Source organism: Terrapene carolina, unplaced genomic scaffold (genome assembly GCF_002925995.2).
Source record: "Terrapene carolina triunguis isolate 2854851 unplaced genomic scaffold, T_m_triunguis-2.0 Scaffold66, whole genome shotgun sequence".
Taxonomy (NCBI): Eukaryota; Metazoa; Chordata; order Testudines; family Emydidae; genus Terrapene; species Terrapene triunguis.
Window position 1 is genome coordinate 14,960,084 of NW_020664417.1, and position 13,298 is coordinate 14,973,381.

At 45.0% G+C, this 13,298-nt stretch overlaps 1 protein-coding gene across 2 annotated transcripts in view; it reads left to right on the forward strand.

The window, feature by feature from the left end:
* Nucleotides 1–10,350, forward strand: part of NOCT (nocturnin) — a 19,898-nt gene extending 9,548 nt beyond the window's left edge. For both annotated transcript variants that reach the window (XM_024198551.1, XM_024198549.1), the window contains exons 2-3: nt 6,608–6,877; nt 8,209–10,350. In XM_024198551.1, the coding sequence (XP_024054319.1) occupies nt 6,608–6,877; nt 8,209–9,044 (1,106 nt within the window). In that variant the 3' untranslated portion in view covers nt 9,045–10,350. The remainder of the gene's footprint in view (nt 1–6,607; nt 6,878–8,208) is intronic.
* The last annotated feature ends 2,948 nt before the right edge of the window (nt 10,351–13,298 follow it).

Sequence of the window (13,298 nt, forward strand, 5' to 3'; positions counted from 1 at the left end):
AAATGTGCCGCCCCAGCACGTGCTTGGTTTGCTGGTGCCTAGAGCCGGCCCTGACTGTAACCACTTAACCAAAAATATTTTCCACACTAGCCTTGATTGTTTGAAGCAATTCTGCCAAAAGCCACTAGATGTCCCTACTTGAGTAGTTTGTTCAATAAAAAAAATGGTCATGTGATGTTCGGACTTACATTTATGTACCTTTCACCATTTAACTTTGTTTACTGTATTGACACTGGTGCATCCTTGCAGCTTAGCAGGTGTGTATGCAAGATAACTATTCTCTTTGTTTACTGTTTTGGAATTGTGTTGGAGTATTGCAAAACCTGTGCTCAACTTAAATGCTGAGCTCTTGGGCAGTGCTTAATTTGTAATGAAAGAGGGGCCGGGACTCAAGCAATTAGGTGCCGGGGTTCAAGCAATTTTCTTACTTTCATAACTGACGTGCAAAGCCCATAGGGCCGGGGCTACAAACTGCCTACTTAGAGGTGCTGGGTCTGAGCCCTAGCGAGCCCCAGCACCAATTAAGCACTGCTCTTGGGTAATACTGGAAGTGTTTAGAAGCTTCCATGTATGTACAAACTAGTAAATGTTTTATATAATTAACCAGGTGTCTGGTAGCTGTAAGACAGCATCTCCATGTATTTCTGTGAGAAAGGAGAGCATGTATAGATAACCAGTTATTTTTGAATATATTTAAACTTGATGTTTAATTTTAACAGCTATATGGGGCTTTAAGTCCTACCAGAAGCTTTAAGTACCCAACCTGCTATATTACTTTTAAACTACTAGTAAATATCAGAATTTTAAAAATATTTTATGTTATCTTATTTGTCTTTATGGTAAACAAAACATGAGAATGCCAGTTCTGCAAAGAATCTGTTGCAGGAGAGGCATCCGCTTCCTCCAGAGTAGAAGGTCAGACCACTTCCTTTTTTTATAATTAAAGTATAGATCTGCTGCTTGATCAGGAGGAGCAATGGATTACAAGGAGAAAAAGGCTGAAATCCTTTACAGAAAAGTATTTCACTATCCAGATAATACTACTGTAAGTAGAGGAATGGCACAGTTGGGAAAGAATAGATTAAAAAACCAAACACACACACAGGAGCAGAACGTAGGCCGCTGGGCAGCCCCACGCCAACAGCTCCTCCGGCACGACTGTATTGCCCCTGTCTTCCACGGGGCTGTACAGACCTCAGACAGAAAACATAGCTGCATGGAAGGGCTGGGGGCGATACAGCCGTGCCAGAGGAGGCCGGTGGCCCCACGTTCTACTCCTTTCGCTGCTGCGGTTCCGGAGAGCCCTGCAGTTCAGAAGTCTGTATCCGGCGCAGTGGGAGGACAGAGGTCCCCTACCCCACCCCTGCCCAGGTAACGTGGGACGGGGAGAGCACAGGGGCCCTAGGCAGGGGGCAGGGAGGAGTCACATGTGGGGGGTCACATGCCACCCCTTTAGCTTGTGCCCCCCTTTGTGTTCCTCCCATAAGTCACCTACGCACCACTGGATCCAGGAAACTGCAGACCAGTAAGCTTAACACAATTTCTGCTCTGCAAAGGTACTGGGTGGGAGGGAATAGAAGGGGCAGGGGATTGCACCATGTTTCTCTGTTTCCATATCAAATATGATCAGTTTATAAGTTAAAAGGGGGTGAAATGGGAGTTTCTAGTTGTTAGCCCTGCAGACTAATCCTGGGCTTTCTGACACAACTTCACACACCTTTGTTTGAGTCCTACCACTATGGGAAGGTGCTGGCGGGTACTGCCTCCCAGTCAGAGCACCTAGCACTGAGTTCTGTTATAGAATGCCTGCTATCCTGACCTCTTGACAGCAGGACTGCTTCTGTCATGACAGCAGCAGGCTCCAAGTCTCTGCTTTCTGTCCCTGCACTGGGCAAAGGCAGGGCAGAGCTGGGCCCAGAAAGCTACCTCCTTACTAAATGAGCACCAAAGATGGGTAGGGCCTTCCAGGGGCCACATGGAAGAAGGATGGGGGGAGTGCTGGGGCTGGCCATGGGACATGTGGGCAGAAGAGGACTGCAGGGCAAAAGGGGAGCACAGATTTTGCAGGGTACAGGTGAAAAGGCTGCCTGCAGGGATGGGGTTACTAGGAATTGTCGAGTACAGTAGGGTGGGAATCATTGGAGCTGGAGGGTTGTTGGGGGCCTATGGTGGGGCAGTGAGAGGTGCTATGGGAGCAGAAGTAAAATGTTTGCAATCAGAAGCGGTGTTGGGGTAATTGGGCAGACAGACCTTGAGGGAAAAAGGACCTAAGGTGGGGAGGGGTGGAAAAGAGAGAGAGAGTCAATGAGAGCACGTAGCTGCCCTGATTGCTGAAGGCTTTAGCCTGGGTAAATAAGTAATCCTACTTCTAGGTCTCTAGGCAGGAAGCCCACAGATTGAGTGGATCCATAACAGGCATAGGGCAGAGTGCATAATAAGCACCCTCTTGATCAAAGGTACAATGCTACGTATGAAATAACCTCTGACTGAAATTTACCTGCTGGGCTTATTCCCTAGAACTCAGTTAATGGATTTCCACCATGACCTCGGACTGCAATGGGGAAAAAATTCTAACTAAAATTTCCCCTCTCAGCCAAAATGAAACATAGTTTGTTTCAGAAACAATGTAGCTGTCTAACCTGCAACTATTCCTCTGTTAATAAGCAAAACACAGGGCCAACATCTGACAGGATTCTCACCCCCTGCTGCTTAGGTTCTGCCACTGCAGAGAGGCAGCACAGGAGTGACTAGGGCTCTGGCTGGGGAGTCAGGAAATCTGAGTTTGGTTCCTAACTCTGCCACTGACCTGCTGTGTGACCTTGGATGAGTCACTTCCCCTCTCTCTTCCCCTCCAACCTTCTGTCTGTCTTGTTTGTTTAGACAGAAAGCCCTTTAGGTCAGGGATGGGCTGTTTGTACAATGACCAGCACAACAGGCCTCGGTCTTTGCTGGGGTCTTCAGGGGCTATTGCAATATAAAATAACCTCGCCTGGTAAAGTTCTGAAGTCAGAAATGTAAATTCTGTCTCTGATATGGTGCTTAGAAGGGGCAGGGGAAGATGAACCGTTTAATGAGCAGACAGTAATACGGCCTATGAGGCATCTCTCTGATCTATGTCTGAGGCTAGAATGGGTGGATTGGCATTCTTTCGTGTGGTTATGGAGGGGGCAATATCCATCCGCATATTCACCCTCTTCAGGGTGGGTTTAGCTCTAGTAGGAAATTCTTGAAAATAACTTACAGTACATGAGGTGGTAGTATACTGATAGTAGAGTCCTCTTAAAATAACCAAAGTAGAGTTGGTTGTAAAACACTGTAATACAATACTAAATTTACTGTGGCTTCCAAATAGTATCAGTTCTGGTGCTCCAAAAATGAAGTACATCTCAAACATGCATATTCTGCATGTAAATCCTGAGTACCCACTTTGGAAGGTTTGACCCCTGAGACTTTCCTCTTCATTGCTGTAGAGCAAGATGCTGCTACTGGCTGCATCATTAAAATAAAAGGACACCATATAAATAGGTAGGTGAAAAGTATTTGACTTATCTGACTTTAAAATCTACTAAGAAAATTTCTTCTTCAATAGAAGAGGCCTGTTGAGGGGCTTGTCAGATGAATTCTTAATTCTGGAGAAGCTGAACTTTTCAGCAGTATATCTCAAAAGAATATGTATGAGACCAGAGTCCTGAAACAATAGCTGTCCTGAAGCTGTGCAATTCAGATCTCAGAGCATATGAGGAACTATGAATTTATCTGTTTCTCCAGTGCTGCTTGACTTCCACAGCCATAATTGCAGAGAGGGTTATGTAACGTATGCTCATGGGCTCACCTCCTCAGAGGGAAGAACAGAGACTACTTATTTAGAGACTTCCACTGTTTTTTTTTGTCGGGGCTTCCAGGAAGGGAGCAATGGTTCCCTAAATGGATTAAGTAGGGTAGACAGAAAGCAAAGCTCAGTAGCTCTGTACAGCTTAGGAGAAACATGATGCTAAATATTTATAAGTGTATTTCATAGGGAACTCTGTAACATAGCAGGGTTGGTGTTTCTTTAGCCAATATCTAGGACAGGGGTGGGCAAACTACGGCTCGCGGGCTAGATCCGGCCCCTCAGGGCTTTGGATCCAGCCAGCGGGATGGCCCCGCGCCGCTCTGCAGAAGCGGCCAGCACCACTTCCCTGCGGCCCCCAGGCGGGGGGGCAGAGGGCTCTGTGCATTGCCCATGCCTCCAGGCACTGCCCCTCCCCCGCAACTCCCATTGGCCGGGAATGGGAACTGTGGCCAATGGGAGCTTCGGGGGAGGTACCTGGAGGCATGGTAAGGGCAGCGCACGCGGAGCCCTCCCCCAGGGGCCGCAGTGCTTCCTGGAGCGGCGCAGGGCCAGGGACAGGCAGGGAGCCTGCCCTGGCCCCGGTGCACGCCACTGCCACCCCGGAGCTGCTTTAGATAAGCGGCGCTGGGCCGGAGCCCGAACCCCTCCTGCAGCCTGCCCCCAACTCCCTGCCCTAAGCCCCCTGCCTGCACCCCACACCCCTCCTGTACCCCAACCCCCTGCCCTGAGCTCCCTGCTGCATCCTGCCCCCCAACTTCCTGCCCGCACCTCGCACCCGTCCTGCACCCCAACTCCCTGCCCTAAGCCCCCTTGTATATCCTGCACCCCTCCTGCACCCCAACCCCCTGCCCTGAGCTCCCTGCTGCACCGTGCACCCCAACCCCCTGCCACACCCCGCACCCTTCCTGCACCTCAACACCCTGCCCTGAGCCCCCTCATGCACCCCGGACCTCTTCTCTACCCCAATCCCTTGCCCTGAGCCCCTTCCTGCACACCGCACCCCATCCCACACCCCGCATTCCCTCATGCACCCCAACCCCCTACCCCGGCCCTGCATACAATTTCCCCACCCAGATGTGGCCCTTGGCCCAAAAAGTTTGCCCACCCCCCTGGTCTAGGATGAAGGTTGAATATGAGGCTCATACTCAAGCTGTTCAAACTTCTGAAGTTTTCAGTCCCTTCCCTGCAACCACTTTATTTTTGTTCAAGTTTAAAATGTACCTTCTCCCGTGAGGTTTGTGTTACAAAGTGAACAGTGCTGTCTGTACAGTGCATTGGTGTGGTGACAGGAGCTGGCTGGAACGTCCAGAGTGATGCTCTAAATCTGGTGGAGCAGTGACTTGAGTCTGGAGTTCCCACATACCAGGCCAATGCCCCAGCCACCAGGCTATAGAGTGGAAGAGAGTGTCATCAGAAGTGACAGGGACCCCAAAAAATCTGCCCAAATCAAAAGTGCTGGTTTTGCTCCCAAAACCAGCCATTTTGGCACAATTCCATTTTTGCAAAAATGTTAAAAAGGCTTTAGTTTTGTTCCATTGTGGAATGAAAACAAACTTCTAAACCTCAAGTTGCAGTGAAACGGAATTGTCTTCTTCCAGCCAGCTCTAATGATGACACAAGGTAGTTGGGAAATCTATGAATATCTTCCACCTCCCGAGGGAATACCAGAATTTAAATAACTTCTGATGTAGCAGTTGCCATGTTAGCATAACTTTTCTCCTGAACATTACTAGGGCAAATGTTACATTTTTTCACACCCTGGGCAATCCCACTGATGTATGAGATACAAGACAAGGCAGAACTTGGCTTTCACAAAGTTAGCAGCACCTTTCATAGCTACTGGTCCTTGCTACATCTTCTGACAAAAGCATTTCACTTCTAAGAAATTTCCTATACTTCATTTTATTGCCTCTATTTTCTTGAATTGTCTGAGGTGGAAGGCTACTGTATGGAGAATACTCTTAGCAATTTGCACAACTATGATAGGGTTGTGTGTTCACACACCCAACTTTTCTGTGGCTGGTTTATGATGGCGCTCATCAACACAGTGAGTCAACCCTATTTGTCAGATTTTTACACCGTGCCCACACAGTGTGAATAAAATCCTTTAGACAAAGCTATATAAGGAAATGGATGGAAAAGTTGAAGATCATTTCATTTGGTCCTATTCAGTTCAAAAGCTGAAAAGAATTGTCATAACAAAACGTTTTTGGAGAATCGTGCTAATATGGGGAGGGAAGATCTTGAAGCCAGTTTCTGCTGATCTCTTGGTTTCTGTCCAAGAATAAATAGTCCCAGGAACTGCTATATACCTCTCAACCTGGCAAGACCTAGATATGGGCAAATGTGTGACAAAGATCCACAATGAGGGACAAAAAATATGATTTATGCAGGAAACTTAAAATGCTGAGAGATTCCTTTTTTATGAATGCATTTATTTGTAACTTAGATCTAACTATTAGCCTTCGTATTCACTGGAGTTTTTAAAATTTAAAAAGCCTAGTCAGTTCCCCTTAAGGTGCTATGAAGATGTAAGAAAACATAACTTTGAGAGAACCCTAGCTGTTTTTTTTGATTATGCGCTTTTTGTGCAGCCCTTTGAAACATTCCCATGCAGTGAGGGGAAAATGCCAGAAGTTTCTGGACTTTTTGCAATGCTACCGTCGGTTCGCTAGCCTACTCTGACTTGGGAGATGAAAGATCAACCCTATATTTGAAAATAGGGAGGGAGAGTTAATCATACCTGATGCTGAACTGTCACTTCTTTTTTTCCAGCGTGTTCCATGGGAAACAGTACGAGCAGGCTATATAGCGCTCTTGCTAAGACGTTGAACAGCAGTGCGGCCTCCCAGCATCGGGAATACTTGGAACAGTCAGACTCGGAGCAGCTGGATCCCATAGATCCTAAAGATCTGCTTCAAGAATGCCAGGCAGTTCTTCAAAAACGCCCTCCCCGACTCCAGAGAGACTTTGTAGACCTGAGGGCAGATTCTACCAGCACCCATCGTCCCATTAGGGTCATGCAGTGGAACATTCTTGCGCAAGGTATGAACCTCGTATAAATCTCCAACTTGAGGTAGTCCTCTTGGAGCTAGACGCTGTTGAAAATGAATTGTATGTATTTTTTTAATGTAGATATAGTGCGTTTGCACAGAGTACAAATATATGGAATTGGGAGGGTTAGGGCAGAGACACATCTAATTTGGAAGGAATAGCAAAAATAGAAAGCTTCTGGGTCTGAATTCATGTGACCTTCCCTGCACAACAGTCACACAAACATTTCCTTTTCTTGTAGTTATAAAACTGAAGCTACTTCTCCTGTCTCCCCATCTTAATGTGAATACAAGGCATCTCCTGTTAAGTTGAGATGCACACCACTATTGGATCCTTAGTGACCTCCAAAAAGTAGACTTGCCCTCTATACTACTTCTTTTGAAGTTGAATTATAACATATTCAGATCATCCTGTGGCAATGTATTCACAAAAAAACTAGTTAAACTTGGTTCAGAGTTCCAGGAATTTTTTCATTTGTCTTGGTTATTGCTACTTGGAAAAGCACATTTGAAGTGGAATAATTAACTGGAATAATTGTGTTTATAGTGGTATTTTCCACATTGTGCACTCAGTGCTGAGGGTTGAACTGGGCACAGTGGCCTCATCTCGCCTTCTCTCTGCACATTTTTTTTAACTTTTGAAAAGATCATATTGAGATTAAGAATATTGTCAAATAGCTCTCCTATCTAGTGTCCTTTCTGCCTTGTAACATCTTCCAGATGATAGAGTAAACACAATAGCATGGAAGAGACTTAACAAGAAATACTACAAGATGACATAGCAGCCACATATGCTAATCTAGTTTAAAGCAATTTGTAATTTTTGGGGTGCCCTGTGTGACACACTTCTTTACAAAGGCCTCGGTGTATAGAGGTTGGTTTTTATTTTTCTTACCAGACACTTCTGAAAATCACACCCCTTTAAGGCATCTCAGATTAGGCATCCAAAATCAGTAGTCACTCCTGCAAACTGTGGCCACAAGTACTTATAACTTGGAGCAGCAGCTCCAATCCAGTCTGGTATCCATGGCCTAGGAGTATGCCACAACTTTTGCACACATGTATCCTACAAAGCAAGGTAATAAAATCTCCTGGCAAAATGGAGACAATACGTCCTATAAACCACACTTAAAATTAACTTAACCCTTAAATCCATTTGGGGTTAGGTCCAGATTTTGAGTAGAAATCTGCATACTACTTAACTGTAGCTGGCAGTATGTTTACAAGGGAGTCCTTTGTTTTCACAGGTCCACGCAAGTCTAAGTTAGGGAGGGGATGATTTTCTTTGGCAATTAATAGGTACTGATGGATTTTTCATTCCAGCTCTTGGAGAAGGCAAGGACAACTTCGTTCAGTGCCCCATGGAAGCTCTCAAGTGGGAAGAAAGGAAATGCCTCATTCTGGAGGAAATCCTTGCATACCAACCAGACATTTTGTGCTTGCAAGAAGTGGACCATTTTTTTGATACCTTTCAGCCACTCCTTAGACGGCTAGGCTACCAGTGTACTTTCTTCCCTAAGCCATGGTCCCCCTGTTTAGATGTGGAACATAACAATGGGCCAGATGGCTGTGCCTTGTTTTTTCTCAAGGACCGCTTTACATTGATCAACAGTGTTAATATCCGTCTAACTGCAATGAAGCTAAAAACCAACCAAGTGGCCATAGCCCAGACGCTGAGATGCAGTGAAACTGGGAAGTTGTTCTGCATTGCAGTCACTCATCTGAAAGCCCGTACTGGCTGGGAGAGATTTCGATCAGCACAAGGCTGCGATCTTCTACAGAACCTAAAAAATATTACCCAAGGAGCAGAGATCCCTCTAATAATCTGTGGAGACTTCAATGCAGAGCCCACCGAAGAAGTTTACAAGGAATTCTCTAACTCCAGTCTCAACCTGAATAGTGCTTACAAGCTGCTGAGTGCAGATGGGCAATCAGAGCCTCCTTACACTTCATGGAAGATCCGGCCCTCTGGAGAGTGCAGGCACACACTGGATTATATCTGGTATTCCCAGCATGCCTTAAATGTAAACTCTGCTCTTGGCTTGCTGACTGAAGAACAAATTGGACCCAACAGGCTGCCATCCTTCAATTACCCTTCAGACCACCTGTCTTTGGTGTGTGACTTCAGCTTTAATCAAGACCCTGACAGGCTTTTATAACTTGTTTAAACTCCATATGGTATTGCAGTGTCTTAACTCGCCATTTTTAAAGAAACTTTTGATGGGGCTGGATTTACTTAAGGATGGGGTATATGGATGGCTTAATATATTTTCAGGCATGTACTTGAAAGTAACTTTGCCATTCAAACCTTATAATTTGAAGCCTCCAAAGGAGGAAAAAGGAGTTGACTGCCAATTTTTGAGTTGCAATGGTTTTGTTCAACATGTGCTTTGCCACATCTTAGTTTGAAAATTGGAGGGGAAACTGCATTCTTTCTCCTTTCATTAACTCCTTTGTCTAAGGACTGAATCAATCCTGAAATGAATGTTCAGGCCTTTAGTTCTCAAGCTAAGAATTCAGTGTATATGTACACAAACAAAATTAGCATGCTGTCAGGGCAAGTTTTAATGTTTCCCCTTGGTGAACATGCAAGGGTAAGAGGCTTGACTATATAAGTGTTTTTATTTATTTTTATATTCATGTGTAAGAATTGCAATTGACCAAGTTGTGTTAAGTCTAAATGTAGGAAACACAAGCATTTCAGACACACAAGCAGATCTAGGAAGGCCCTAGTAATTCTGAAATGATTTGAGATGGGAGAATTAATCTGTATTTTAAGAACTGATAGCAGCTTCCATAGAGCATGTAATGTGATGCAAAGCCTACTCCAGTAGGAGTGCCTAAGAGAGGAGACTTGACCATAGTGTATGATGTAGTAGTACCTTCAGTTTTGCAGAAAATGTGCCTGCATCAATGCATATGTGGCCTGTAGAGACACAGCGTTGTAACTACTATTTTCCCTGCACTTCCTTTCAAAGGTCACACTTAATCCAGGAATATTTTGCCTGTCAGTTTAATGCCACACATTTCTGAATGGTTTAAATTTATAGTCTTATTTAGTCTTGTCATAGTTTTACTAACTGTTTTGATAAAGGTCCGATCTTCATGTTAAGCCCCACTCCCCCGGCCTTTTTTTGTGTATGTTGCATTGCATTTTGAAGACTTAACACTGGCATTTTTAGAAAATGGTAAACAATATATTGAGAGGGACTGATGGCTCTGCCTCTGCCATTATAAAACACAGGACAAAAAGGGTTGGCAGCAGTCTTTAGTTTCTCTTTTTTGTGGGTAAGTGGAACTCTAGCAATGCATTAAACTATGGGAGGGAGAAAAATATTAGTATAAGCAGCTCTTGCCAGCCTTGCTAAGTGGGGAGTGCTTTTCTCCACCAAGAAGGTCCTGTAGCTATGGGTTATGAATACAGCAGTGAGGGTTTTTGTTGAAGTAGAGGTGGCGAGGGTAGGAATGGTGGCTGGAGTGGGGAAGCCATGGGGCTGACTTTCAGGGGGTGGGGGGAAAAGGAACCACACATAGGGCAATTCCAAGCTAAAGCAGTATTTCATTTCAAGTAACGTTACTGGCCCATTCTGAATTGTAAGTGTTCCAGATACATTAATAAATGGTCTTTTAAAATAATTATTAATGTAATGTCTTCTTGCTAAAGTGTCCGAGTATCACAACTTTCAAAGACATATTTTTCAGAAATTGTCTGTGGTGGTGACATGTCCAGTCCCCATTAGAGTTACCACCACCATGGAACTATAGACTCCATTTGGTGAGGCAGGGACAAAAAGGCAGGCAGAACCCACAAAGAAAATTTATGAGAAATAAGCATTTGTTTTTGCTGGTGAACTGCCTTCTCTGGTAGTACTGCAAAATGCATCTAAACCTTACACTAGGCTATGGCTATATCCTTCTTTTAGGGACCCTAATTGACATATCAAATTCCACATTAGCGAGCCAATGGAACTGGAGCAAAGTACTGTCTTTTTTCCCCCCCCTCCCAGATGTCAGCTGGTATTTGCATTCTATCAATTAGAAAAAGCAAATGTGGCTACTTGGGTAAGGAATGGTGTCCCTAGCCTCTGTTTGTCAGAGGGTGGAGATGGATGGCAGGAGAGAGATCACTTGATCATTACCTGTTAGGTTCATTCCCTCTGGGACACCTGGTATTGGCCACTGTTGGCAGACAAGATACTGGGCTAGATGGACCTTTGGTCTGACCCAGTATGGCCATTCTTATGTTCTTATGTTGCTCATGGGGTGAGCATTTTCACTTAGTCATGCTGTGAAATAGGGGCCCTCAGCTCCCTCCTTTCCTGGGTCAAACAGGAATAGTTGGAGTGGGAGGGTAAACACTCCAATCTGATACTGTGTTGACCACTGCTTTGTCTTACATTCCCACCCCACTACCAGCTTGCTCTGTGTCACCAGAATCGCAGCAGCTCATTCTGCCCTGTCTTTCTCTGATTCTTCTCTGAAAAGTCTTTAAAGTTCTACTGTTCTGCTAGCGTTCTGAGACACAATTTTTTGTGCTCTTAATCCCAGTGCAAAACATGCCTGGGTGTCAACAGAATTGTGTAGATCAGACGTCGTATGACCCTTCACTTTCACTGTGGAGACTTGTGTTCATGAATCACGGGTAGTTTAAACTTGGGCCATCAACCTCAGCAATTTGCAGTGGCTCAGTGAAAACTCAACCAAATAACCTCAGAGCTGTTTCTTGCTGCCCCCTGCAAGCTGTTGTCTGAAACACTTCCATGTTTCCACGCTAAAGTGCTGTTTCAGAAAAAGGTCTCTGCCAATGTGTGACAACATACCTGTCTGCTTAGACAGATTGAAATAGTGATGGGTATTTCTAAAAACCATATTAAAACTGAGATTATTTAACTAACACTTAAACCTGTAACAAATTGGTTCCTTTCAAAATTTCATCTTTCATTTCCCAATATTAAAATAATTTAAAAAAACACCACCCATCTCATCAGAAGCCAAGCGCCTATTCTCCCCTGCTGGATCTTCCAGCAAATTGCAACAGCCTCTACTTTTGGAATTGCAATCAGGTATCGGCCTAATTTTTCAGCTGTGATATTACATAGTCTGGGTGACTTGCTGTCATAGGCCCAATCAAGCACCCCCACTTGGCCATTCACCAGGCTGCTTATCCCCATGTGTTAAGCATCTGGAATCTGAATAGAGTCCAGGCACTGTCCACTGACTTGGAGCTCCTAGGCAGGCCCTTATGGTGCAGTTCCCCTATCTGGCACCCCCTCAGGCCCTCCCTTCCAGCTTAAATACAACCTTTCCCAGAATCCCATTGCAGGTATGAGCCTTCTGGTTTACCTCTTCAAGGGGGCATGTGTTAAGTGTAACTTTTAAAATGCACAGATACTTTGCACAGGCTTCTAACACCACTGCTCGTGCTTTAACAAATAAAGCACAGAGTGTACAGATCGCATAGAAAACATCCTGAGTGCAGTTTCCCTCACCCTAGCTCATCCTTTCCTTGAGACATGGGCTGAGTTCAGCTAGGAAAGATTTCCCCTGCCTCAAACTCCTGCAACAACTTCTCTCTGAGCTGGTGAAAATGGGCAAAGACCTCAAATAGATCAGCAGCTCCTGCCCTTTTATAACCTTTCAGTCTGTCAGGTGACTCCTGGATTAGCCTCAAGTGATCAGACCTTTGCCACATGACCCACCTCCTCTGACCAATCAATTCTTCTGTGTGGAATCCAGCCTGTTGTCTCAGAGGCTTGTATTTGGCTAGAAAACCATCCTGAGTTAATGTCCTCTATTGTCAGCCCTGTATTGCTACCCCTTGGAGTTTCAGTCCAACAGGAAGGCAAATAGACACTAGAGATGATAACTAGTCCCAGCATACATAAGAGTTTGCAGTCTGAAAGATGCAGAGTTCATAATCTCACACAGAACTCAAATTGTGCACAGGTTCCCTACATCATCACACATGCCACAACTGGAAAACAAATGATACCGTATATCTTCCGTTCTGAGCCAGGTCATAAAATGCTGCAAACCATCCTTTTTCTCCATCACCACCCCCTGCACTTTTGTTATAAACATTTTCCTTCTTTTCTAGGTTCATGCTGCTAGAAAAATTCTCTGGGTTTGCTCACGAATGCCTCCGCTGTGATTCCCAAACTCTCCTGGGGCACTAAGCCACAGCATAGAGGCTGCAATAAGTCTTGTTTACTAACAGGACCTACAAAGCCAAACTATCACGCAGATCGGCCAAAATGGCTTTTGCTGATTGATGGGCTGCCTCTCACCCCAGGGAGTGTGTGTGGGGGGGAGGGGTTTCAGAAGATCCGAAGGATGCTTTTGCCATTTTGTTTGGAATCTCACCATCAACAGTTTAATTTGTTTTTCAAACAAGAGTTAAAAACCACTGTCAT